The sequence below is a fragment of the Lepisosteus oculatus genome, chromosome 2 (assembly GCF_040954835.1).
Source record: "Lepisosteus oculatus isolate fLepOcu1 chromosome 2, fLepOcu1.hap2, whole genome shotgun sequence".
NCBI lineage: Eukaryota > Metazoa > Chordata > Actinopteri > Semionotiformes > Lepisosteidae > Lepisosteus > Lepisosteus oculatus.
Window position 1 is genome coordinate 44,119,847 of NC_090697.1, and position 26,752 is coordinate 44,146,598.

The 26,752-nt window shown below is 37.4% G+C and overlaps 1 protein-coding gene across 2 annotated transcripts in view; it reads right to left on the reverse strand.

The window, feature by feature from the left end:
• Window positions 1-2,722: 2,722 nt before the first annotated feature.
• tagapb (T cell activation RhoGTPase activating protein b) overlaps window positions 2,723-26,752 on the reverse strand; it is a 40,769-nt gene continuing 16,739 nt past the window's right edge. Inside the window, exons 3-14 of one of the 2 annotated variants that reach the window (XM_015349572.2) lie at window positions 18,389-18,559; window positions 12,117-12,266; window positions 8,615-8,656; window positions 7,675-7,759; window positions 7,501-7,554; window positions 7,048-7,114; window positions 6,421-6,590; window positions 5,992-6,153; window positions 5,619-5,728; window positions 5,150-5,336; window positions 4,627-4,732; window positions 2,723-4,324 (exon numbers count right to left, since the gene is read on the reverse strand). In XM_015349572.2, coding sequence (XP_015205058.2) covers window positions 3,117-4,324; window positions 4,627-4,732; window positions 5,150-5,336; window positions 5,619-5,728; window positions 5,992-6,153; window positions 6,421-6,590; window positions 7,048-7,114; window positions 7,501-7,554; window positions 7,675-7,759; window positions 8,615-8,656; window positions 12,117-12,266; window positions 18,389-18,559 — 2,512 coding nt within the window. In that variant the 3' untranslated portion in view covers window positions 2,723-3,116. The remainder of the gene's footprint in view (window positions 4,325-4,626; window positions 4,733-5,149; window positions 5,337-5,618; window positions 5,729-5,991; window positions 6,154-6,420; window positions 6,591-7,047; window positions 7,115-7,500; window positions 7,555-7,674; window positions 7,760-8,614; window positions 8,657-12,116; window positions 12,267-18,388; window positions 18,560-26,752) is intronic. The other variant, XM_015349578.2, reaches the window with a different exon arrangement.

Genomic DNA, 26,752 nt, shown 5'->3' on the forward strand with positions numbered 1-26,752 from the left:
GTCATCTCAGAATGAAAAACCTGCGAATACAAATGTATCTCTAAGCAATAAAGATAAAGGGTGCATTGCATGAGTTAACACAGGAAGCCTAATTTTGCTCCTTGTACTAAATACTGTAGATAGCATCAGCTCACCCAGTTGGCAGACACAGTTTCAGAGAAAAACCAAGCCTGGCCTCGTGATCACTGCTGGTTTCCTTTTTCCTGTACAGTTAGAACATGCTGATCTCAATGGACCTGGCGCATATTTCCAAGTTTCTCAATAAGACCAAAAAGGGAAGCGTCTTTGATATTTCTAAATCTTCACTGTAAAGATACATAAAATTAGCATTATGAGCTAGTCCGGATACTTCTTGTGTTGGACAGGGCACACATATCCACAAAAACAGTGGTTAGCCACAGGTGTTATTATTGCAGTGCTTCTAACCTACACAACTAGTTTCATTTTGACAAATCCACAATGCTGTTGGGTTGATAACCTTTCTTTAATGCCAAGCTGGGGTTTGCCAAGCTAAATCTTGCACATAGTGCCAAGTTTAATAAGGAAAGATCAATCGGGATTTAAATTAGAGCCAAATTAAGGCTAAACGATGGTCTTTTTATCAGGTGTAAATGCAAATCTACAGTGCCTTGCGAAAGTATTCGGCCCCCTTGAACTTTTCAACCTTTTGCCACATTTCAGGCTTCAAACATAAAGATATAAATTTTTTATTTTATGTGAAGAATCACCAACAAGTGGGACACAATTGTGAAGTGGAACGAAATCTATTGGATTTTTGAAACTTTTTTAACTAATAAAAAAATGAAAAGTGGGGCGTGCAAAATTATTCGGCCCCCTTGCGTTAATACTTTGTAGAGCCACCTTTTGCTGCGATTACAGCTGCAAGTCGCTTGGGGTATGTCTCTATCAGTTTTGCACATCGAGAGACTGAAATTCTTGCCCATTCTTCCTCGCAAAACAGCTCGAGCTCAGTGAGGTTGGATGGAGAGCGTTTGTGAACAGCAGTTTTCAGCTCTTTCCACAGATTCTCGATTGGATTCAGGTCTGGACTTTGACTTGGCCATTCAAACACCTGGATACGTTTATTTGTGAACCATTCCTTTGTAGATTTTGCTGTATGTTTGGGATCATTGTCTTGTTGGAAGATAAATCTCCGTCCCAGTTTCAGGTCTTTTGCAGACTCCAACAGGTTTTCATCCAGAATGGTCCTGTATTTGGCTGCATCCATCTTCCCCTCAATTTTAACCATCTTCCCTGTCCCTGCTGAAGAAAAGCAGGCCCAAACCATGATGCTGCCACCACCATGTTTGACAGTGGGGATGGTGTGTTGAGGGTGATGAGCTGTGTTGCTTTTACGCCAAACATGTCGTTTTGCATTGTGGCCAAAAAGTTCGATTTTGGTTTCATCTGACCAGAGCACCTTCTTCCACATGTTTGGGGTGTCTCCCAGGTGGCTTGTGGCAAACTTTAGACGAGACTTTTTATGGATATCTTTGAGAAATGGCTTTCTTCTTGCCACTCTTCCATAAAGGCCAGATTTGTGCAGTGTAAGACTGATTGTTGTCCTATGGACAGACTCTCCCACCTCAGCTGTAGTTCTCTGCAGTTCATCCAGAGTGATCATGGGCCTCTTGGCTGCATCTCTGATCAGTCTTCTCCTTGTCTGAGCTGAAAGTTTAGAGGGACGGCCAGGTCTTGGTAGATTTGCAGTGGTCTGATACTCCTTCCATTTCAAGATGATCGCTTGCACAGTGCTCCTTGGGATGTTTGAAGCTTGGGAAATCTTTTTGTATCCAAATCCGGCTTTAAACTTCTCCACAACAGTATTACGGACCTGCCTGGTGTGTTCCTTGGTCTTCATGATGCTCTCTGCGCTTTCAACAGAACCTTGAGACTATCACAGAGCAGGTGCATTTATACAGAGACTTGATTACACACAGGTGGATTCTATTTATCACCATCAGTCATTTAGGACAACATTGGATCATTCAGAGATCCTCACTGAACTTCTGGAGTGAGTTTGCTGCACTGAAAGTAAAGGGGCCGAATAATTTTGCACGCCCCACTTTTCATTTTTTTATTAGTTAAAAAAGTTTCAAAATCCAATAGATTTCGTTCCACTTCACAATTGTGTCCCACTTGTTGGTGATTCTTCACATAAAATAAAAAAATGTATATCTTTATGTTTGAAGCCTGAAATGTGGCAAAAGGTTGAAAAGTTCAAGGGGGCCGAATACTTTCGCAAGGCACTGTATATTTGATCAAAAAGGTTGTAAACTCGTTATAATTGAGACAATCCTAAAATAAACACTCACTTTAAGGTACTACAGCAAATTATTACAAATAAAAAGACATTAAAATTATGGTTATAACATGCTTGAAGTAAAATTTCCATTAAGTTGAAAATAGGAAAATCATGAATTTACAATGTTTTCCTGCTTGGGCATTGTTGGAATAACAAACAAAAAACACTTTACTTTCCTTTCTTTGTATAGGTAGAACAGACAGAAATATTCAAAAAGTTGCTTTATGGAAAAATTGGGACAGATTATTCATCAAAGTGTATTGGAAGTCTTTGTCATTACATTTTCTCTGCACAAAACTTTACCATCATGGTTGAAAAAATATTCTACACACCGACCATAGCAGCAGTTCCCTCCTGTGAATATTCTGTATTGCAGGAACTACTTAATGGCATTCATTCCCCGTAAATGAGAAATCATTATAGAATTAAAAAAGAAAGTGCTTTATTGTAGTGGAAGTAAAGATGTTGTAGTTGACAAACAAACATATATATATATATCCTGTGTATTTAAGTACATATATACATACAGTTAAATTGTACACATTATACTAAACCAAACAAAAAATACTGTTTAAAAAATACAACATTCAATACAGTTAGATTGACGATATACAGTATAGTTATTACGTGCATATATTTTGTTTATTTACATAGCTTTTAGGTGTCTGTAAGGTTTTCTTTTTTAACAAGTAGTTTAAGTGATAGGATAGCATTCAGGCTTCAGGTTTTCATCATATAGTATAATGATTTCAACTAAACCATTCCGCACAAGATAAACATTTACAGTGCATACAAAATGAAAGAAGGGTATTTAAACATAGGATTCTTTTGCATAGGAAATCTCCTCAAATAACGGCTGGCTACATCTGCGGCTGACTCTTTCAAGTCTAGTTCTTGATATGGATTCAGACATGGCTCTCTGACGGAAAGTGCTTGTGTGTTCAGTTACAACAGGCCCATGATTCTCACTGTCTTTTTCCTGTGCATAGCAGTCACTGAACCTGTTGATGGAACATGGATAAAGGAGATCCTCAGTTAATGAAGAGGGCCTTCTGTTTATGGACATCTTCCTTCTAGCATCCTGAACTGTCAGAGACTTGTATTCAGGGGGAGCAGGGGTGGTTCCACTTTGAATAGCCTGCTCATAAGATGGGGGATTGCTAGGTTTTCTGCTGTCGACATGTCGAAACACTGCACTGGGTGACAACGTGCGAGACTGGGGCTGTGGGTCTGCAGGTTCGGCTTCGTTTTGGGAGTCCTCTTGGAGAGTGTCACAAGAAAACTGGTTTTCCTTCTGAGAGTCTCTCTTGAGACTGCTCCTGTTGAAGTTGGAAGGGCCCCAGCTCTTGGCCTTGAAAAGGGGCTTCTTTTCATTCCTCACACAAAAGGACTGGGAGTGTTTCTTAAGGTCTTTTTCGGGCTTCTCGCTGTCCTCAGCAGCCTTGGCAGAGAAAGACTGGTGCCTTGAGAAGAAAGACTTCTTGGGGATGGATGGGGATGCCAGTGGTGAGCTGGTGAATACAGAGTTCTCAGAAACTGTGGAGAAGGAGCTTTCCAAGGAGCAAGTAGAAGAACCTTTTGAGGAAGGTGTCTTGCACAGTTCCATAGTCAAGCTGCTGCTTAACTTCAAGCAGGACAGTGGTCTTCTGTCCCCAGAATGATGCATAAGAAAGGAATCATCGGAGTTCTGTTTTTTAAGGGGCTGGTCCTCAAAGCTGAGATCATCTCTTTCCACTGAGAAATCATCATGACTCCTGGCCAGTTTGTGAGTCTTTAGTCCTCCAGAAGGGAGAATATTAGGCTCTGAACACCTTCTGTTAAACCTCTTGAGTTGTGTAGGACAAGTTCCAATGGCTGTTCTCTCATCTTCACAGACTGAAGAGAGAGGGCTGGCAGAAGTCTGCTCCTGGTCATCCTCCTCACCCCTCTCTGATAGTTGCTTCCTAGCATGATCCCCAAGGTCTCCATCTGCATCAGTGCTGTCATATGCAGAGTCATGCTGATGTGATGATAGCGTATCTGAATGGAAAAAAATGATTTAATATAGAGTTGGTCAAGGTTACATACACTTATTTTTTTCTTCCTAGAAATACAAATTAAACCATCAATCATGCAATGTATTGTATATGAAACAAGAATCTCAGTTTTAAAATGGAAAAATTAGAAAAAAAGATTGAGCTGTACTTTTTTAAAAACTTGAACCATTGTTGGTTCGTGTCTTTACATGTTTGAACAATGTGTTTTATATTAAGCTAAATATAACTAAATGAATGAAGCTTTAGTCTGACCTACAGAACAGTAGTGGCAGCAGTAAATTTTACCTGAGTTATCAGCCAACTCCTCTTCAGGGTCCCCGAGAAGTGACAAGATGTGTTCTCCAAATATTTCACAGCAGTTCTCAATCATAAACTGAGTCAGGGTTGTTACCTGTGAGAAATAAAATTAGAGCAAACAGCCATTAGCCTTCAGCAAAGTCACTTACTGGCTAAAACAAAACAGCAATAATTGGAATGTACCTGATACTGTTCTATGTAATTGTCCTTGAAATTAATATTATATTTAAAAAAGGTTTTTCCATCCAGCACAATTAAAAAATAAAGTCTATGCCATATTGAAGAAAACTTTTTAAAGCATTGAAACTCTTATAATGAAATTAGCACTTTTGCTCTCTTGTTAAGATCTCAATATGGACTCTTACTGTTAATATTAGTCTAGGATGAATTCCATAGCTTCCAAGTATCTTTTGACAACTTTTACTGACAGCTTTTGTGTGGGTCTGCAACCTAAGCAGCTTCTTTAACAAAAGGTCATCTTCCTGTTGTCTTGCCCAGCACAGTCACTCACCTTTTCTGTCATCTCTTTCTGGGCTTGAAGGGGCAATTTGCTGTCTAGCAGCATGTTAGGCGCGATGCAAACTGCCAGGTTTTTAGCGTCCATCCTATTGATCTCTGCATTCTTACTGATGTGGTAGAGCACACACAGAAGGTGCTGCAGCAGAACAATGTTGGGCCCTGGGAGTTTGGCTGCAACCCTAGGAGATGAAACAAAACAAAAAGTAAGTCAGCTGCATCATGTTCTGTGCAACTTCCTCTTTTTTTTACAGAAACACCAAAGAAAGAGGAACACTAGGTGTTCACTGAAGTACTGCACTTCCTAATTTAGTCAGTCTTGAAAAATCCATTGTAAAGTCCCTGTCTGTCTCTTAACCCCAAGTCTACAAATAGAACTTATTAGAATAAGTATAGACCCAGAGGGTTTTGATTACTGTTTGAGGGACATTTCTATTTGATCCCACTTGACATTTCACACTTACAGTTTTAGTTCTTCATGTTTCTCTTCAACAATGTTCTTCTCTACAGCTGTCATCCAGGAGGGAGACAGTTCTGTCCTCAGCAGGCCATTTGGGATGTGTCTCAGGAAATCCTACAATCAATGCATGCATTTCAAATCATGTAACTTGGTAAAAGGTAAAAAAATATATAACAGAACTGACATAACAGTGTCATTTGTCTATTATTTATTACATAGTGAAACATAATATGTGCTGTAGAACATCATCCAGTGGTAATTCCACAGTGTAATTTACAACTGCTAAGAGGTTTAGCAAGGATAAAATGCAAAAGGGATCCTTTTTCTTAATATTGTACTGTTGAATGCATAAAGAAGAGTAAATGATTTATTTTTACCTTTAAGACAGCAGCAAGTAATATTATTGGCTTTGGCTCCAAGTTGATCTCTGTTCCAGCATTTAGCTGCTCTTTGATCTCTTTGCAAGCTTTGGCATTCCCAGCTTTCCTGAAAATGCCCTCAGTGGTGGTGCCTTTCTGCAGTAGCAGAGTGAGAATGTCCTAGAAATTAAGCAAAAGAAAATCACGTGAGATAAAGAATTCACCAGTGAATCTGTTTTGTGTAGATCATCAAACACGCTAATACAGTATATAATGGATACAGCAGAGACTATTGCACATTGGTCCATAAACACCCCTCACAGAAGTCAGCTTCTGTCAGAAAGCAATGACTGTAACTTAATTTTGGGGTGTTGGGGTTCCGTCCACGTATAAAACACTACAATTATTGCAGAGAATAATTGAATTATTGCAGAGAATAATACATACCATGATGGGCTTGGGAGGTTTCTCATCCTCAGCACAGATGTCAGACAACTGCCGTCCAAACACAGGAATGTTCTGGTCAGGGTCTGAACGATTGGAAGAGTTGGACAGTGTAGAACTCCTCCTTTGAAAGGGCCAATTCAAAACCTTCTTCCTTTTCTTGTTGTTTTCTGCTTTAAAACACAGAACAAAATGTTAGTTGTTTAAAACATACTGGCGGTGCATTTCATACATTTATCTAGTTAGCGTTTTCAGTGGGAGCCATGCCTGGGGCTTCCACAGTACCGGAGAAAATCACTTCAAATTACAAGGGAAATAGTTGTATCATGTGCCTATTATTGAAGCTGCATACCAAAGCTGAACAGCTGGGCCTCCAAGCTAAACAATGTTTTTTTCAGATAAATTAAAGGTACAAAATCCAGTTTCAGAATTTTACTGGTTGATCAAAACATGAATGACAACATGTGTAAGCACAAGGTCTTGTTTTCTGTTGCTTGTTTTGTTTGTTGTGTTTTTTATAGTATCTTCAATACACAGCCATGTTGGTGTTTTTTCAAAAATGCATATAATGCTGTGGAGGGGTTAAACACAAACGTGGCCACAGACAGGATCTGAAAATTTTGAACTCACCAATCGTTTGGCATGTTCCATCCTCCATGTCACATGGCGTTGGTGAGTGGCATGTTTTGGCATCACCCTGGAGATGAACACATGTGGTCAGGCCACTGAGAACAGCAAGGCACACCACGCCCCATGTATGAGAACAAGACATGAGCTGCTAACTGAGGCTCTGCTAATTCTCCATTTTACAGTCTGCATGCTGCCCCCACGTGATACTCTACATTCAAGCGGTTTCTCGCAGCCTATTCACACAAGACAAGAACCCCAAAAGAACCTGTAAAACAGTTTTTTTCTTTTTTCTGATGATCTTGCCTTTACACATTCATTTAATGAAGTACATGCTTGTGCAGTCACAGTACACGATGCCAAGATTCTCTCTTAGCTATCAAATCTATCACTAAACAAAACTAAATCAAGGCCAGTGTATCATTTGTTACAGTAAATATGGGAAAAAATACTTACATCCAAACCCGATTCGATGAGTGAATCCATATTGCCACCACTTAGTGTTTTAAACTAAAAAAAACAAACCAAAAAAAGAAGATAAGTCAACATATCTAAGCTCTATGACAGTTTTAGAAAAAATCTCACATTTAAAATAGAGGGATATGACTGAAGCAGAATGTGGGAACTTACTGCAGTGCTTCCACTTAAGACCTTCATGAGGATATTTGTTGTTGGTACCCTGAGAACTTCGTTGTCCTTTGCTTCTTTAATTTTCCTAAGACAAGATGGAATAATTCAGTCATTCACTGCATAATCCTCAGCATGTTAAAAGCCATGTGTAAAGCATGACAAGATGTGTTAGTGCCTGTAAGATATTAGCCTGGAGCAGTGGTTAGAATTCGGTGCTTGTAGTTAGAATTTGTGGGTCCAATTTCCAGGTGAGAAAGAGCTGTGGCATCCTTGAGAAAGATACTTCACCATAATAGCTCTGGTAAAATATGCTACTGTGTAAATGGGTGAAAATGTAAATTGCTTTACAGAAAAATCTCAGTGAGGTTGATTAATAATTAGTTTTTGTTTTTTACTGGGTCCGTGTCTACTCATTACAGGTGGTTCAAGTTTACAAATGGAACAGGTGAAATGATAACTGCACTACACAAAATAATAGGTGCACTAAACATGTGGGTTGATATGCGGGAGTGAGTGTGTTTTGGTATGACAATTTGCACAGAAACAGTGTACTACCAGTATCACAGATAAAAACAAAAAATAATTTGTAATTTGTTACTATGGTTGACAATTATTTTATCTGTAATACAACTCCACTGTTCATTTCCCACAATGAATTGGCATGAAGAACCTGCATTAAAAATATGTACTTAAAGTGTACTTTAAAAAGAAAACCTTCTCGTATATGAGGGTAACTTTCAGTTGACTAATACATAATAAATCTTAATGGACAACCCTAAGAAAATTAGGAAAATCAGTTGTGTGTGGAAAAGTTAAAAAAGACAGAAATGCTTCTCTAGTTAATAACATTTTTTAATTATAAAACACTACTTTATAGCATTTAATAGACTTATTGGTCAACTGTTAAAAATATCGAACTACAACACAAGACAGGACTTACCAGTGAAGAGTATCTAACCAGCGTTCTTTCACCTCAGGGCAGCTGCAGGTGAGAAAACAGCATGATTTTAGTTACTATTCCACAGCAGAAGCAGAGAGACACTAAACAGAGGAGGCACAAGGCGCGCTGTATTAAGGGAGGAGGTGGGGGTGGTGGAAATTCTCAGAGTAATGGAGACAGGAAGCAGCATCACGGACTCTCACTGAAAACACCTAGACTTCCCATTTCCTTATTGAGCAGCCGTCTCATTTTACTTTTAGGCTGTGACACGTGGAAACAGTGACATACAGTATCGTGCTGTGTTGTCTTAATTCTGCATCACCTGGTTGGCCACAGTGAGGTGAGACCAGATAAATACACCACACTGTAATCAGATGTAAATGTTACAAACTGCTCATCAGCCTTAATGTGTTAAGACGGGTAGAAACAACATTTGAATTGTGTTGTTTTTCCCAGCTGAATACTGCATTGTACTGTTGCTGATCATTTGTAAAATGACAAAATTAGTATGCGCTCACAATAATGTTAAGATTTTCTCGTGAGAACCTTGGTTTGTGAGGATGTGAGCAAAAGAATAAGTTAATCTAAGATAGTCTTGGTTGCTTTTAGGTAAAGACCTTTAGAGTAAAATTTTATAGACAGTTTGTGTGCCCATGCAGCCAAGGGAGGCCTTTACAAGAGTTTGACAGTGTGTCTCTGCCGTGTGTTATACTTGTGGCATTAAGATTTGGTTGCAGATGAAACAATTCAGGAGCAAGAGAGTGTCCAAGTGTGCGATTCAGCAACTCTAGCTGGTGGGTTTGTTTTGAACTGCCACCACTCTTCATGTAAATAATTTCCTCTCTCATGTGATTTATATAGTGCATTTGTTTTTAAAGTTATCATACTTTGCACCGGTCAATTATACAAATTAATTTACCAAATGTCAGCCTAGTCTTTGTTAGTGTCTACATTATTAAGTATTTTCTCAAATTCTGTTTTATCTACTCCTTCTTTTTAGGCATCATTTGCACATTTAATAAGTGTTATCAAATCCAGAACTGCAATGACTCTAAAACCTTCTTGTGATTCTTGTGAAAACCTACCAGATGCCTTAGCACAGCTGGTACTTTCTTCTCTTGTTACTCTTCTGTTACTTAGTGTTTTAAATCAAAATACTCTGTATAATACAGTGCTGCTATTCTTTGCCACTGTTGCTTGTTTAAAAAGCACCAGGTTAAAGACACCCTTGTTAAAACCCATTAAGAATGATTCATTGAAAATAAATAATCTAAGAGGTAAAAGGTAAGAATGAAATCATGAACATGCAAGTCTTAACTGTACGTTTTCTATAGAGTTAATGCATGAATGATTGCATTTGTTCAATGGAGATACACTTTCTGTGATGAAGCACTTCCTGATATTCACCCGGCTAACATAGCTAATTTTAAAAACAGGAAGAAATCAAAGAGCAACTTTATTTTTTTATAGATGCATTTGAGTACCTACTCAAAACACAATAATCACCATTAAAAGGAGAGATAATGGAGAGGGAGGCTGCTCAGGAATCCTATTGCTTTTCTAACCTTTAACACGCTGAAATGAAATAAATTGAACAAACTGCCATATCACATTTATAGTTTTTGACATGCTAGAAAGTCATGCCAAAATGTATTCAAAAGTGAACTCTTGCTGTTTGTCTTTTCCTCTTTCCCTAAGATCTCAGGATGTTTTTTTAGTTGGTCAGCAGTTATCAACTTCTAGCTTGTGCTCAGGTCTCGGAAATCTAGCAAGGCTGTGTTATCAGTACTGGGATGGAAGATGGTGTAAGTCTTGCCTCTGGACCAGAATTTCCTGAAATCATTGTCCCAATGGATGGTATGGTGGCGCAGTGGTTAACAATGCTGCCTCTCAGCTTTGGGGACCAGTGTGAAATTCTGGACCTGGGGTACTATCTGTGTGGAGTTTATATGTTCTTCCTGTGTTTTTGTGGGTTTTCTCTGGGGACTCCAGTTTCCTCCCAGTCCAAATACATACTGGTATATTAATTGGCTTCCGGAAAAATCATCCCTGGTGAGAGTGTGTGTCTGTGTGTGCCTTGCAATGGACTGACATCCCATCCATAGTATACTCTGCCTTGCATCTGCTGCTTTTTGGGTAAGGCTCTGTCTTAGCCCTGAATTTGATAAAGTACTAAGAAAATGAATGGATGGAAATATCCCAGTGCAGTGACATGCAGGAAGACCATATGACTCTGTTTTGAGACAGGACAAGATTTTACATATTTGAGTGTATCTGCTTTTTGAAGTACTTTAGGTAAAGATCTTTTTAGAATGCAATCCCTGAAAGGTAGTGAAGCTGTACTAATATATCACCCAATAAATGACTAAAATTGCATGTATTCATAGCCTTAACGTAGTAAAATATTTCCCTCCAATTAGTTTAAACAGATCAACACATGATGTACAGTATGTGGATAACAATATAGGCAAGTGCAGCCTCACTGATCATATGAGGATGTGAGTACAAGTTGGGTAATTGTTGTTTAATGACGTTGCTGAAACAAGAAACAAGAGTATGATATCCAGCAAGTTGGAGAAAAGTAGGACAAAATATCCAGTTTGAGACCATTACATTTATGCATCTAATACTGTACATTTGCCTAGCTCTTGCTCACACTGAAAGTCATTATCACAGTTTCACAGATCGGTCTATTACCTCTATTATGCCATAGTAAAAGAACATAAAAAGGATTAGTGATCATATGTAATCATTAACAAATCAGCTGCTTAGAGTTTTTGTTTTAGCTTCTTTTGTTTCTGTTGCACAGACACTATTGTTATTAGGGACAGTAAGCGTTTTGTCCTTTTTAAGAGATTGGAGGCACCATTGTTCATGATATAGATTCTGTAAGCATGTGTGAACCAGTCTGTGGCACTAGCAACCATTTTCAATTTTCCTCCTCAAATTGATTGCCCAGAGACAGATCTCGAGACAACAGATTCAACGGTTTGCTCTGCATTTCTTGAATTAGCTGCTGTGGTCTTGTGATAGCTCAAATGCGATTCCAGTTTCATTTCTCCTTTGAGGTTTGAAGCTGTTCCTGTTTCTTCTAAAACATCCCATTGAATTGCCGCAGTTGTATCAAGTAAATTCCATTACCCTGAACCTGAAGGTGATGTTGAAAAAGGTTCAAAAGTCCAAATACGTTCACATTTAGTTGTGAAAAAATGTACAGATCATTGAAATTACACTGACATTTGTTATTAACACTTGATACTGTTTTTATTGCTAGAAAAATGTAATTACAATAAATGACGCACACCACTGAAAAAGAAAATGTCAAGAAGATAAATGTATAAATTAGTCACAGATAAACTGTAAATGAATATCACAAGTGTGCAGAACAATTCCTAATGATGTACTATTTAAAGCATTCTATTGATTTTAAAAGGGAACTTTATGCACTTGTAACTGAAATCGTAATATTTGATTAGTTTACATGTGAGATTGTGGTTCTTACCTGAATGAAATAACACAGAAATTGCTTGGCCAGGCAATAAGAAAGGCAGTTCTTGGGTTAAAGACGACGGCATCAGTCTTCTCCTCACTTGAGGCCAGCCAGAGCTCACTAAGGTGTACTCTGTGCTTCAGCCTGTAGCTTGTATTGGATCTGCATGGAAATACAAAACCTCTGTTTGTCACTTGTCACTTCTTCTCCACATAGTTAATGTCCTAAGTTGTTGATGATGATGTTATGCTAGCATGGCATTTAAGAGTCCATTTCTTTAAGTTCAGTATCTCTGTACAACTGTGTTGTTACTATGTGTGGCATAAAGTACACCATTGAGTCTCGGAATAGCTGATATACAGTAGTTCATTCAGTAACCAGAAAGATGGAAAAGATAAAGGCTATCCAATCACAGGGATAACAGCTTTACAATTTATTATACTTAAGTACTTTGAATTGAAGGAAAGTTTGCAGACAATTGGGATGTGTTGGTATGAGCACAGAAAACAGGAACAAAACAAGAGTACAGCAGGGGTTTCCCACACTCTAGTGATGAAAACGGTTCTGATGTTTATATTTGAATCAGGGAAGGGTCTCATTTCAAATACAATTTGCACTGCTGAATTTTTTGTTAACCTAAAATACTACATTTAATTCCCACTGTGTTCCTTGTCCTATGTGTTGCTGATCATGTTGAAAAGACCCCTGAGTTGACTTAGTTCATTTTAGGATTTTGAATACCTGACATTGTGCTCTCTGTGGTGGTATGACATCAAAAGAATTGCCCACCTTCTATTGTGGATCTATATGTCTGTGAACCATTTTGAGCTGATGATGGACGTTCTCATTTCTCAGTCTAAATTTTACAGGATGAATGGAAATTAAAACCACAGGCTGATATTTAAAATTAAACAACAACTTTCTTGCCTTGCATATATACTGTAGATACTGAAGTTACAGATTGAACAATTTTGTTTTAAAAAAATATGCTTTTCAGCAGCACTTTAAATTATCTATTTACTTCTGACCATAGCTTTAAAAGTTCCCTTAATATAGCATCTGTCCATCCATTTTCTGACCACTTCTTCCACTTCAAGGTGATGGTGGATTCACCCTGGATGGGACACCAGTCCATCACAGGGCACGCACAGACATAAACAGAAACATGCGCTCACTCACACCAAGGGCAATTTTCCCAGAAGCCAATTAACCTACCAGCGTGTCTTTGTACTGTGAGAGCAAACCGGAGCACTCTAAAAAAAAGGGAACACACATGCAGACAACATCCCAGGGTCCAGAATTGAACCCTGGACCCCAGCACAGCAAGGTAGTAATGCAGCAATGCTAACTACTGCACCACCCTCTTCAGATAGCAAGCTTTGTTAATTGTTGTAACATTTTAGTATAATTTTCACTACATTATATTGTTGTTCTTAAAATTATTTCGTTCCACATTAATTTAATTTTTTACACAAGCAGGTTTTAAGTGCTGCATACATTTGCAGTTCTCATACTTACAGTACACTAGGGGAAAAAGATAAATACAAATGCCTACAGTAATCTGATTGAGAGTTAAAGAGGAACAGAATTAAAAAGACCCTGCAGCCTTTGTAAACCATCAAATCCAAGATGTTACTGTGATGGTTAAGCAATTAATTAAAATGAGTGTTATCATTGCTTCTTGTGTTAGGACTTTACAAAATAAGCTTCTAAGAATTTTTTTTGTTTTGTTTTTAAACAGCTAATACCTTCAGAGTAACTGTGGCCATTTTCCTCTTAAGCCACAGTTATTCTTCACTGAAATAAATGAGCTGCCAGGAAAGATTCCATCACAAGCCTGCTTTCGATGCAAATAGTTTAGTAATAGTGAACAACAAGATATGCGATTTGTACTTTCCTCAACAGAAACAGCTATGTTCAGCTACATAAATCCACGCATGAGTAATAGTGTTTCTTTGAGGCCTTCCCACATGTGACAATCAGTGTAGGAGGTTAGCCAAAAGACAGAAGAGCATAAGAGCTTTACAAGACAAACTGGATCCGACATGTGATAGAAGGAAGAGCTGTTACTTCCCAAAACAAAACAGAAAGTGTCAGCACTCTTCAGAGCTTTTCCTGCTCTTAACATTTTTGGCACTACATAAATGAGGTCACCAAAACAGTGTTTCTTGGTAAAGACATTGATTAGAGAGCTAACCATTTTTATAGTACATTCTTTCAAATCATTGTAGTAGTCTCCTCTGCTTAATCAGTTGAATTTAAAAATTGAAATGTCTTTTTCCAGTGTTAGGTTACTCTTGTGGATTTTATATGTTATCGTCTGATTATTTTCTCTGCTTATTTTTAAGACTTTTAAATCAGACCTACTTGTGCTGTAGCCATAATCCATTCAAATTTGGAAGACCTAACAATTTGGAATTGCAGAACCAAGACACTACTAATTTTGTAGCTGATTCCCAGAGGACTCTGAATTAATACTTCAGACTCAGCAGAAACACCCAGACCATGGCTTAAATATGGACAGGTGCAAAATGTTGCAGGAACTTCCAGATCATATATTAAAATAGATGGTATTGAACTAGAAACTGCATGATCTAGGGATTTGTGTTGGTCCATCACATTCTTGAACTATACAATACATAACCATAGGAACATAGACCAAGGAACACAAGTGGAAATCAGGTTTAGGAGCATTCAAGGTGGAAAACAGAAAACAATTCTGTCAAAGGTTTGTAGGAGTCGTAGAAATGTAGCAAATGGGAGGAAGATGTTCTTAACGGATTCCATTTGTTAATTTGCTTCCATTCTTGTTGTAAAAGTGAATATTTAGTGACAGCAAATTGCAAAATGCAAATGGAAGCCATCTCCACCCATGGTGGGGTAAGTGTGTGAAACAAACTATTCCCATTTCCTTGAGATCTTTAGTGCCCTAACTCAAAACTGTACCAAGATTAAGTGGACTGCAAGAGCTAAAAAAATATCACTGTCCTAATCCCTCTACAGTTTCTTCAATATCCAACATAATAATAAGAAAATAATATTTTGCAAAGCACATGAAAATAAGTTGGGAAAATGCAGAAAACATTTTTAAATTTCATTTGATTTTCCATTCTGGGGTAGTGTAATCTGACGTTTTCATTAGTTAAGTGTTCAACAACCGGATAATTTAGTTATGTTGACATGTAGACTAAGTTAAATTTATACAGAATTTAGACTTCTGTTTCTTAATTATATATGTTATATTCATGAACTTATCTGGCTTTGATTCTGAGAATATCTGAACCATAAAGTGAAGAAAAAATCCCCCATTTACTTTTCGTCAACTGAAAAGTAAGTCATTGCGAGACTTCTGATGTAAAAAACAGTAAGCTTAATCATACCGTTTTCTGTGGAGAATGATACAATTTGCATGTACTCCAGAACAAAAAAGTTGCCAGCTTCTTAATGTGCTACTTAAAGTAAAACAATGCCTTATATTCCTCTCTTGTTTTCTTAGACCTGTGAATTTTAAAAAGTTAGCCTCTTCCTGCATATTTATGTCGCTCACGCTTCACCACCTACTAACACACCTACAAGTTTTTGACAGGACACCCAGTGGAAAGGAGGTCAGGTCTTGTCAGCGTGGCTGTAACTTTTTGATCTTTGCAAACTGTATTTATGACAGCAGGTGAACACGCAAGAGGAAATTCCACTGCCAGACTCTCTGGTCAACACAGTCAGAGCTTATGGAAGCCCACTCAGTTATTCTTAAGGCATAAGAGTTAGTGCAGCTCTGTTTCTTTAACATAAAAAGAAGAAGAAGCCTTTGACTTGAAAATCGGTTTATTTTTAATTCTGAACACTCATTAGAAATTAAACTGAACCTGTCACTCTCTTTGCATTGGCATTAACATACTGTAGAACTTCAATCAGAATAAAATATGGATCTGTGTTCTCTTTTCTACAGATATTTAATTTCCAAAATGCACTGTATATGTACTGTAGGGAAAATCCACACATTGTTTGTTTTTCTTAAAGCTGTGTATTCAGCACTTCCTGTTAGCAAAGAAAAAATGTTATTTTTGTAAAATTAACACCCACTTTTTTCAACAGTTTATTTTTAAATTTTTGAAACTTGGGTGTTTACCTTAATTCAGAAATTCTTAAAATTCCACCCTAAGTGATATGGTTAAACCTGGGGTATTACAGTTAAAAACAATAGAAATCCCCCTTTGAGCCAAAACACGAGACAGTTTTTTGAGTCACCTGTTGCTTCAGTTCAGCAACAGAAGGATTTCCCCATTTCTATTTACAGAATTTCACTCGTTCCCTGTAGTATTAGCCAATAGCACATGGGGAGCTACACTATTCACTTTCAATCTTTTGGAAATAGCCACTGTCAGTTAATGCCTCCTATGTCTACTGCTGTAGCCGAGCAGAAAAAGAAATCTGAGGGAAAATGGAGGTAAAAGGTGGAATTAATCTGTTATTTTTTGTCACAATGTGTTTATTTCCTATATGTTTTTGTAAAAACCTAATATTATTATCTGCACTGTGCCATTGGACAGTATAAAGTATACACCAGTGTACATATGATTATTGGTGATGGAGTCTTGAAAGACCACTACAATATAATCCAATGAGCAATGTTGCTTGTTTTTTCCTGTTTCAAGTCAATCTGTATTTTGTCTTCTTTTTATTACAGGTTAACATGAATTTCAACAAAACTTTGAATATAAGGCCATTCTCCTTAATCAAAACATTAATACTATCTAAAAGATATAAAGCTTAGAAAACTTTATGGTTCATGGTGCTGTGAAATTAGTGTTACTACGTGCAGCGAGGATATTGTTATTGTAGTGCATTCTCTGTGTCACTTCAGTGCAAGTTATTTGCCTTGAAATTTTTAATTTCTTTTTAGATTCTACAGAATAAACAATATAGAAAATACAGTTATGTAAAGTAAAATTCATTTTAAGTTGGAAGAATGGTAGTGTCATATACCACATCAATGGCGGGTTGTCAGGATGCACACATCCTGGTTTCTGTAGCTTTAAGTGGACTAGAGAGCCCCTGACTCCCACTCTTGAGGGGACACTGATCACCGATCCATTGCAGGAATTATCCCCTGCAATGCTGTTCCTCTCTTTTACATCTGGATGGACTGGGGAAACTGGAGTAAAGTACCTCTCTCAAGGGTACAACAGCAGTGTCTGCCATGGGCACTTGATCTCACAACCTGTCAGTCCAAAGCCTTAGCCCACTACACTACACCACCACCATGATGACAGGTGCTTTAAATAAAATCACATTATTTGTATTATTACAATAGAAATGTTATTTTAATGAATCAGGACTGGGAGCAGCTGCCCTCTTTCCAGGTCCTAGAAAGGAACAGGGTCTTCTGGTATCAACTTAATTTGTCTCAGCTACAACTTTTTTAAAGTAAGCGAGGAGTCTGAGCTTTCAGTAGATTCTTGTATGTAAGACGAGTGTAAATCTCCCTGCTCCTGCAAGGCATCTGTCACGCCCTCTGCAGCCAGAGGGCGCTCCTTCTCTGTCCTTTCCCTAGTTTCCGGTCTGCTGTCCTTCCTGTCCCTCTCTTTCCCTTGGGCTATATATTTCGAGTCTTGCACTCTGTCCTCGCTCAGCATTGACGTTCGGATGTCCTGAGACCCGCCTAGCACCAGGGCGCCCCACGTCCGCTCCCTGAGGGCATAGGTTTCTATACGGCATTCCTGAACTCTTTGCACTAATGAGCCCGGGCCTTTTTTCCCGTCTCGCTGCTACGCATATGGGTCTTTTTCCGCTCTCTGACCAGGATCTCTGTCATGCCTGACTTTTACAATGTCAAGATTTCAGAGAGGGGTGATGTCACTTCAGTAAGAGACATCAAGTTAGAATTAGACATCTACATACTGTAGAGGCTCTCTGTGAACATGGGTGAGAATAACTGATATCATTTAGAAAATCCTTACCTTAAGAAAACAGTTAAGAATCAGAAAGTCACCTTCCCTGAGCTGATTTAGATTTAGACTCAAGACTAATATAGACTTTTTTAGAATAATTTTTATGTAACCGGTTATATAAAACCCCTGCCCCTTTGCTTTCCCTATACAGTATATTCCGAACCTTCAATATAATTGTTTAGTTCTACCATCTCCTCTCATTGTGTATTCATTGATATGTTTTTCTGTCTCTGTAAAGCACTTTGAGATGGCATTTTTAGAGGTGTTATATAAAATATATAAAATACAATGTATTATTAGTTTCCTAAGGTAAATGTACACCAAAGATTTTCTTACTTTAGTTTGGCAATGACCAGCACGTCGCTGAACAGGAACAAATGTCTCATTTTAGTCTTCGTTCCCTCTGACACCTGCACACACTCATCCAGGATCAGCTCTCCATTCTCACCGGCAAGGCCCAGCACAAAGGGACACTGCTCCACTGACACTGGGCAGAGCACGTTCTCCCTAGGAAACAACACAATGACAAATAGCCATCAGCACCTGTGTTGTCAATGACATTTATAGATTCAGGGCAGCTTCTTTGTCCTTTTATCACATTTCTTCACCAATGTGTGCTTTATGTGTGATGCTTTGACAGATTCACGTAGATTTTACCCAGCTAAAAAAAAAAAGTCAAAGGAGTCTGTGAGGATTAGAAGGTTTCCACACCTAAATGTCATTCCTGAAGCAATCAGTTGCTTCATTAAAACTAATCTAAAGTTTTACAGCATCTAAGGCAGAAATGTTTCTTTAAGGAATCTTGCTAAAAATGCAGGGGACAGCTCTCTAGAGCTGTAGTTGTTGACAGCGTGCTACCATGTTTGGAATTTTACATTTACTGGTTGATGGTGGGGATTGGGGATGGATTGCAGGAAAAAATGAAGAGGCACACAACTAGAAGCTGTTTGGTTTTTATAATCTTTGGACTAACAGCCATGTGAAGTTATTAGCAAATATAAAATATTGTTAAAAATAGAATCTTAAATTCTTGATATAGAGAGCCCTTTTGCTGTAAGAATATGAATCACTTAATTTCTTAATTACTTAATTTTAACACATATCCTGAAATAACCTGAATCTGAAGCTTGATCAATTAAGACAAAGCATATCTTCTATGTAAATAATCCACTTATGTATCATTGGATCAGCTGAGGACTACTGTGTACCGCAACATCTCATGTTTATTTGGAATTTTAATAATTATGCTATGGTTTAAATCACTTCTTTTTTCCTTGCTGAACATCCAGCAATTTATTGTGTTTTTCACCTGGCTGTTGATCTTGGGTATATTATAAAATTATAGTTTTATTAAAGCCAGTGTGCAGTGTGATCTATCTTTGTACTGACTTGAAAAAAAACATCAAAGACAGGAAGTTTATGACTTTGCCTAGTCTGACTCTCTTGTTCCCGTAAATTGCGAATAAAAATAAATATAGCCATACTTAAAGGTTGTAATTTACTATATGAAGACCTACTGTATATTTACTCTAATTAAAGGGTTTTACAGTATGTACAAGTGAATTGTGACAAAAGTTAAATCTCCAGACGGCTAACATGCCTTGACCACAAACAAACTTAGCAAAGTTAAGATCACACTTATCACACTTCTCAATGCATCCCCTGCATTAGAGCAAGTCGGTTTTTCCCCTTTTGAGGCTGAACTCCCACTCTCCTTGAGCAGTCGACCTTTTAGCAACACAAACAATTCATTTTGGAGAAGCCTGACATCTGTGAGTTTCCCACATTCAGTAGAAGTAAGAACACTCATGTTTCTCTGATACATACTAAGATGGGCTTTCTGTCTAAACATGCTAGTTACATTTCTAGTCAATTCAACATTAGCTTTGTCATCCAATTGATCTGTCACATCATGACAAGTTTTTACACAATGCCTTGCAAAAGAGCTCAGACCCTTGCACAGTTTTCACATTTTGTTGCTTTATAGCTTGCAGCTCTACATTTTGAAACAGCAATTTAATATGTCTTACATACACAGCTTCCTCCACACACTCAAAGTAAAAAGGCACAGATCAGGATAAGGGTATAAAACATTTAAAAAACCCTTAATATTTCTTTGAGCATAGTGAAGTTGATCATTAAGTGGAAGACACCAAAACGCTCTACAGATCATGTTGTACCAGCTAACTGAGCAACCAGTCAAAGATTAAATTGGTTAGGGAGGCCACTGTGAGGCCAAGGGCAATTTTGAAAGGATTATGGAGTTAAGTGGCTGAGATGGGAGAAAATAGACTAGGGTCAAAGGCATCCTGATCACCCCAATGAAAAGAAAATGAAGAAAAAAACATTTCAAATACCACATGGGGTTTGCAACACAGCACCTACTGTATGTGATAATGCAAGTGTGGCCAGATGAGACACAAATGGAACTTTTTGGTCTGAATGCAAAATATTACATGTTAAACAAACCCAGTACAGTGCATTAATCAATTGGCCAACACTTACTGTAAGACTGATGGGATCGTAGCTGGATCAAAATCCTGGCAAATCTTAGTAAGTAAAACCTGCTTCAAAACAGGGGAAAAATGCATCCTTTATCAGGACACTTTTCCAAAGCACAAGGCCAAAACTACACTGGAGTGGCTTAAGAATTAGAAAATGAATGTCCTTAAGTAGCCAGACTCTGGACTTTAATCCTATTGAGAATTTGTGAAAAGAGTTCAAAGCCAGTGTGTGCAAAGTTGGTAAAGATTGACCCAAAAAGACTTTAAACTATAATAGCTGCCAAAAGTGCTTCCACCTAGTATTGCCTCAATGAGAGATTAATTCTACAATCAACGTAGTTTCGTTCTTGATGTTTCTGTGCTGATTTTGATCATATTTAACTTCTTTCACCCATAAGAGTGGCTAATTTGAACAATTAAGTTTCACCCATTCTAATTTTCTATCAGATTCAAGTCAGGCCTTTGACAGGGCAATTTAAGGACATTTTTTTTCTTATTTAGCCACTCTAGTTTGGCTTTAGGTCATTGTGCTATAAAAGGTACATTTTCCATCTTTAGCAGACTGAGACAATTTTCCATTAAGATTTGCCTGTATTTTGCTCCTTCTATTTTAACTCAAGTCTGCCCAGTTCATAGTGAAGTGAAGTAGCCTCAGACTACGCTTGGCAGTAGAGAATGTATAGACTGCATGATACATTGTTTTGGATTTGTTCGAGATGTACAGTAATGCTTTACGTTTAGATCCAAACATTTCAATTTTGTCCAGTGTAACCACAAAATATCACTTAAATACTTTGATGCAGGATAGTATGGTGCTGCAGTGATTAGCATTGCCTCCATGAAACTATAGACCCTGGGTAAAATACTGGACCTGTGGTGCTATCTGTGTGGAGTTTTTATCTTCTCCTCATGTTCATGTGGATTTCTGACGGGTGCTTCGTTTTCCAGCTACCTGCACCTGCCTATCCAGGGTCCATCTTGCCTTGCATTTTTTGCTTACTGGGATAGACTCTGGCTCCTCAATGACATAGAATACAGAGTCTCTGCAGTCTCTGGGTGGGTAAAATTCACCTTCCACCTTTTAAGAATGGACCACACTATGCATGAAGGGATATTCAAAGCCCTTAAAATTTTTATTTCTTTCTCCTGACCTGTGCCTTTCTGCAACATTATCCCTGATTTGTTTTGAAAGCTCCTTGGTCTTCAAAGTTGAACTTTGGTTGATATTCACTACCTGAATGGATAAATTAATACTGAAATCTTTTAAGCCACTATAATTGCGAGATTATTCTACCATGTGGCCTTTTTCAGTAGTTTTGTACACCAGAACCAATTTATATTTGTTATAGCAAAGGGGGGTAGATACTTCTTTCACCCTTAAAAGTATTCAATTTCAGCATTCAAGTTAGAATTAAAATAATAGATTCAATTTAAAAACATATAAACATCATATGTAATTCAATAAAACAGCACAATTGTGGAAGTGGCTGAGTACTTTTGCAAGGCACTGTGCCGTCCTTTCTTAATCTGTGTTGTCAAGATGTGCATGAGAAAACAAATAAAACCAAATTTGAAATAACAGTGAGCAAAGCAAAATTCAGAAGGCAGCTTTCCAATGCAAAAAAACCTTTTCAAAGTGGTTCTCTTTACCTACTCCATTTTAGGTCAAATTTGCAGCTATATGTGGATGAACAAGGTTAATCAAATTTGATTAAAGGCCGGCTGCAGAGCCACGTGATTTTCACAAGGCTGCATGCTGCATGCATTTTATTTCCGTCAGTGGAAAGGATCCAGCTTTTGCTATATGGAGAGCTGCATTTAAGATTCCTGGAAACACACTGGCAACTTGTTCTACCAGTTATACAGAAACACTAAAGCAGGAACAGACTGAAATCAAATTAACTGAAAATGTCTTGAGAGCCTGACTGATCTCAGTAAGTCAACAAGGTTTCAGTGTCATTTCTCAAACTTTGATATGCCATTTTCAACTCAGAGTCATCTCTTAACCTGTCTCAGCTATTCCAGGTTAACCAGTGCACAGCTGTTCACTTACAAGTGCCAAGTGTTCATTAGGATTATTGTCTCTCTGAAACTGCCTTGATTTTTACCTGGATACGGAGGCGGTGGTTAAAGGAATCTATGCAAAACATGAAAAAAGTTCAATGTACACCAGGTAATCCCCCTACTGACCCACAGTGACCTATTTTTAAGGCAAGAGGCTTTTCGTACTTTGCATATACTGTACATATATACCAGCACATAATCCTCACTTTCACAGTGTTGAAATATGCTACTGTATATAAAACTATTGCAGCTCTTTGTTCATTTAGGCTTTGACATTTCAGATTCTTGCAAGAAAAGTAGTCAAAGCATATGTTTTCCCCAATATGGATTAACTTCTAAATTCAGAAGAATTACAGCCCAATTACAGGACATGTCATGAAAATGCCCTTTTCTTTTTTACACTATTTTAATTGGTTATTTTTTTATAAATGGAGCACTGCAAACATTTATGCCTTAATTGGCTTGTGTTTGTAAAGAAAAACATTTTGCTTTCCGGAGCCTACCAGGCTTTGTTTAAAACAGAATTATGGCACAATAAGGTACTGTGAGGAAACAGTTCCCTCTGACTAATTAGTCATTTTTGTGATAAAAGCATGTTCAGTCATTTGAAGTGATGGCCCTGACCATAGAGCATGTGAATGTTTTCCTGTTGCCAGAAGCAGTCAAACACCTGCAATATTATATCTGAATTACTGAACATTAAATAACCCTCAAAAACTAGAATAAGTTCACTGCTTATAGCGCTCATCACTTAATGTGTGTCTACTAATTTATAGAAAAGCTTAATATGACTTAGAGATGTCTTTCAATGATAATTTGGCTTGCTATTATTCACCTATATTTTGATTGTGTTATGTCATAAACCATGACATTTTTGATAGGAGGTCTGAAGGTTGTTTTTGATAAAAAGATGCTTTAACATACACCAGCTACATTACGTAGATGCTGTCATAGACATAGATATTGTCTTGAGATCATAGAAAGACACAGGATGATTTATGTACAGTATAAAATAGTCCACAATTGCTCTTTGTGCTTTAGAACTGGAGGTACAATCCATCTGATCTACAATCTTTGGCTCTATGTTTTGATACACAGTGCCAAGATCTTAAAAGGACACAACTTTTAGAATGTTAGGCTAGAGAAACTAAATGGAAGACATGCATAGTTAGATTTACACATGATTTAATATTGCTTCTATTTTTGAAAATGAGTCTTTAAATGAAAAATACCCACAGCCTTGCCACTTACATTCTTAAGCCTTATTCTGTTTCTTTTATTTTTGAAAATCAGTCATAGACTACATTTATTCAAAGAGTAAATCACAACTGTGGTCTTGCAAAAATGGGGTCCCTGGTTTTTATTTTAGCTCATCTCTAAATGACCTAAATTAATTGAACATCTTTTCCAAAAGTTAGCTTTCCTAAAGTGCTTCTGGTTTAAAGAGACCTATAATTACAACTGGACCAAAGTCCTTGATCTTACCAATCGGCATCCATGCTCTTGAAGAGAATAGCATTTTTTCAGAACCAGTGAATATACTACAGGTATATTAATAATTATGTATTAATACAAAATTATTATGCTCAATAATTGATTAGCTAATCTATCTTATTGAAAGATAATTGACTAACTATCTAATTAATTTATTGGACAGACAATGATGTGGGCTATTCATCTAACTTTCAAATAACAATAATAATAAATAAATGTATACTAAACTCTGTAGCAGGGTTGAGAGTTAATGGATAACAGGATTTAGAAATGTGTATCCAATTTCCAAAACACAAATATTAATGAGGGCAGGTTCGAACACCAGAATGATTTTTTTTACCCCATTTCCAATTGGTAAATGTCACACACCACCATGGCCCAAAATGAAGCTTTAGCTTTTTGCTTAGACAACATAAAATCTAACATGTTACAGTATATATCATGTTTTGTCTGCTATATATCATGTTATATCTGGTATATATATATCATGCTGTATCTTTGTCTAACATGATGTATCAAATATATTTATCATTTTTATATATATATATATTACCTCTGGCAAACACCTACTCCTGAGAAACTTACATTTGTTACATCTGTGATATGTGCTTGTGGGCCTACAAGGGTGGGTGGACCCTGTGAAATGTCTATGTGGGGGATTGGCGTCAGTGGCAGTCTGACGTCTCTGCAGACCACCCCCAGCTTGTCTGCGTCGTGGGGGGAGATGAGCTGGTATGTGTTGTAGGTGAGAAAGTTTACCATGACTGAGTCAGTCTAGATGGAAACCCAACACACAGCATAAAATCAGTGGCACAGTGTAACACAGTGGTTTGAACCTGAAGTAATACACTGTTTTTATCTATTTATGTACGAATGGGTTACCCATGAATCGTGTGCATAATCTTTCATATGTGTGAATGTAGTATACAAAAATGTATATTGGTAATATTAGCAAAGTATTATTTGATTTGCTCAAAAAATATCTTGTTTCAGCTCTGTATGCTACAGTAAATGGTAATATGATTGTTTGCATTAGTTTGTTTGCATTGTAGGCTTTTATGCCCAGAGTGGCAGCTGCATGGCCGTTTAGCATAAGGTTCAATTAATGAACAATGCAGTTCTTTAACTTTCAATGTTAATCAGCCAACATTATTCAAAGGGAAAATTACATATGAGAGTTTTCTAAAGTTGCTATCTTCTACTTTGTTTTTATCATTGTTATAAAGTTTAGAAATATGCTCTGCTTTTAGTGCTTTGGTTTGTACCACAAAACAGACAAGATTATCGTGCTATCTAACAATGTGCTAAAATAGAAACAGATTTGATGTAGCTTGAAGATAAATGTGCACTTTATGCTTATAGACAGCAAAACCAGTGGAAAATGGAGCTTTATTACTAGTTCAGAGGACAGGAGCTGCCTATGTGAACAATCTTTGGTTAAGAGTGTAATTGTAGTGCATCACAACATGCACCATTTTTGCAGAATCAATGCAGATTTGCACAGCTGGAAGGTTTCTTTCAGCTACTGTATTTTCTTTAAATCCAAAGAACTTTCAGAAACAGAGATCCCAACCCTAACCAATTCTAGCCAGTTAATGATAACGTGTTAGTTCAAAATGCTGTGAATCTTCACAATATGACTGACAATTTTTGTTATTTGCATAACTACTAATTACTGTTGGTCTTATGCCAAGCTGACAATAAAGGCTTGTCTAAAGGTACTTAAAAGTAACAGACAGTATCAGCAATATCATTCCTAATTCCTCGCTACTTCATGATGATGCTCATCCAACCATCCATTTTGAGTCAATTTATGACACTGAGATTCATTTCATGATGCTAGCTAGAGTATGTTTAAATGGAATTGGAGCAGTCCGAGTTCTTTATTTTTTCTTTATCAGCCACTTTAAATTGCTCAGTTTTCTGACATACACTGCATGAGAAGTGGATAATTACTTTGTGTACAAAACTACCAGCTCACAGGGTGAATAAGTGAGGGTTCAAAAAAATTACACTCCAGCAAGCAAGATCTGAAGCAGTGGTTTCAAAGTGTGACAGGAAAAATGCAGCAGGTTCACAAAAAGTGACTTGTCACTGCTTGCCAACTAGTGCGGGAGTTGTTTATCTATGTGCACCTGCCATTCTATTATTTTTTTTTTTATATTTGTTTAAGCAAAACTGTAATATCAGTAAGAGACTGCACTTTGATTTTACTCTATTAACTTGAATGTTAATCAAGCCAATCATTGAATGCATATCTTGCTTGCACACTCTGCCCCCACAATGCTGGTCCCTACATTCAAACAAACTAAAATGACTACTAGACACAAAAATAGCTTTAGTAATGAACTCGTTAACCTCCCCCAACACACACTTGGAAAATAGTGTGTTTCTTGTGGGGTTCATATAAAAATAAGCAAAAAGTTTTCTAAATGAGCACTGTCTATAGAGACTGAACGAGCGCAGTAAATACATTAGGATTCTGGACACATGGACAGAATTACTTCTCTATTTTTCTTGGAATGCTTGTTTAGAAAAAAATAGGTGAAAGTACATTAAACACAACCAATTAGTAAATTATAAATAAAAAGGGCATCTCGCATAAAACACAACCCAAGTATTTGCAACTGCCCTCTCA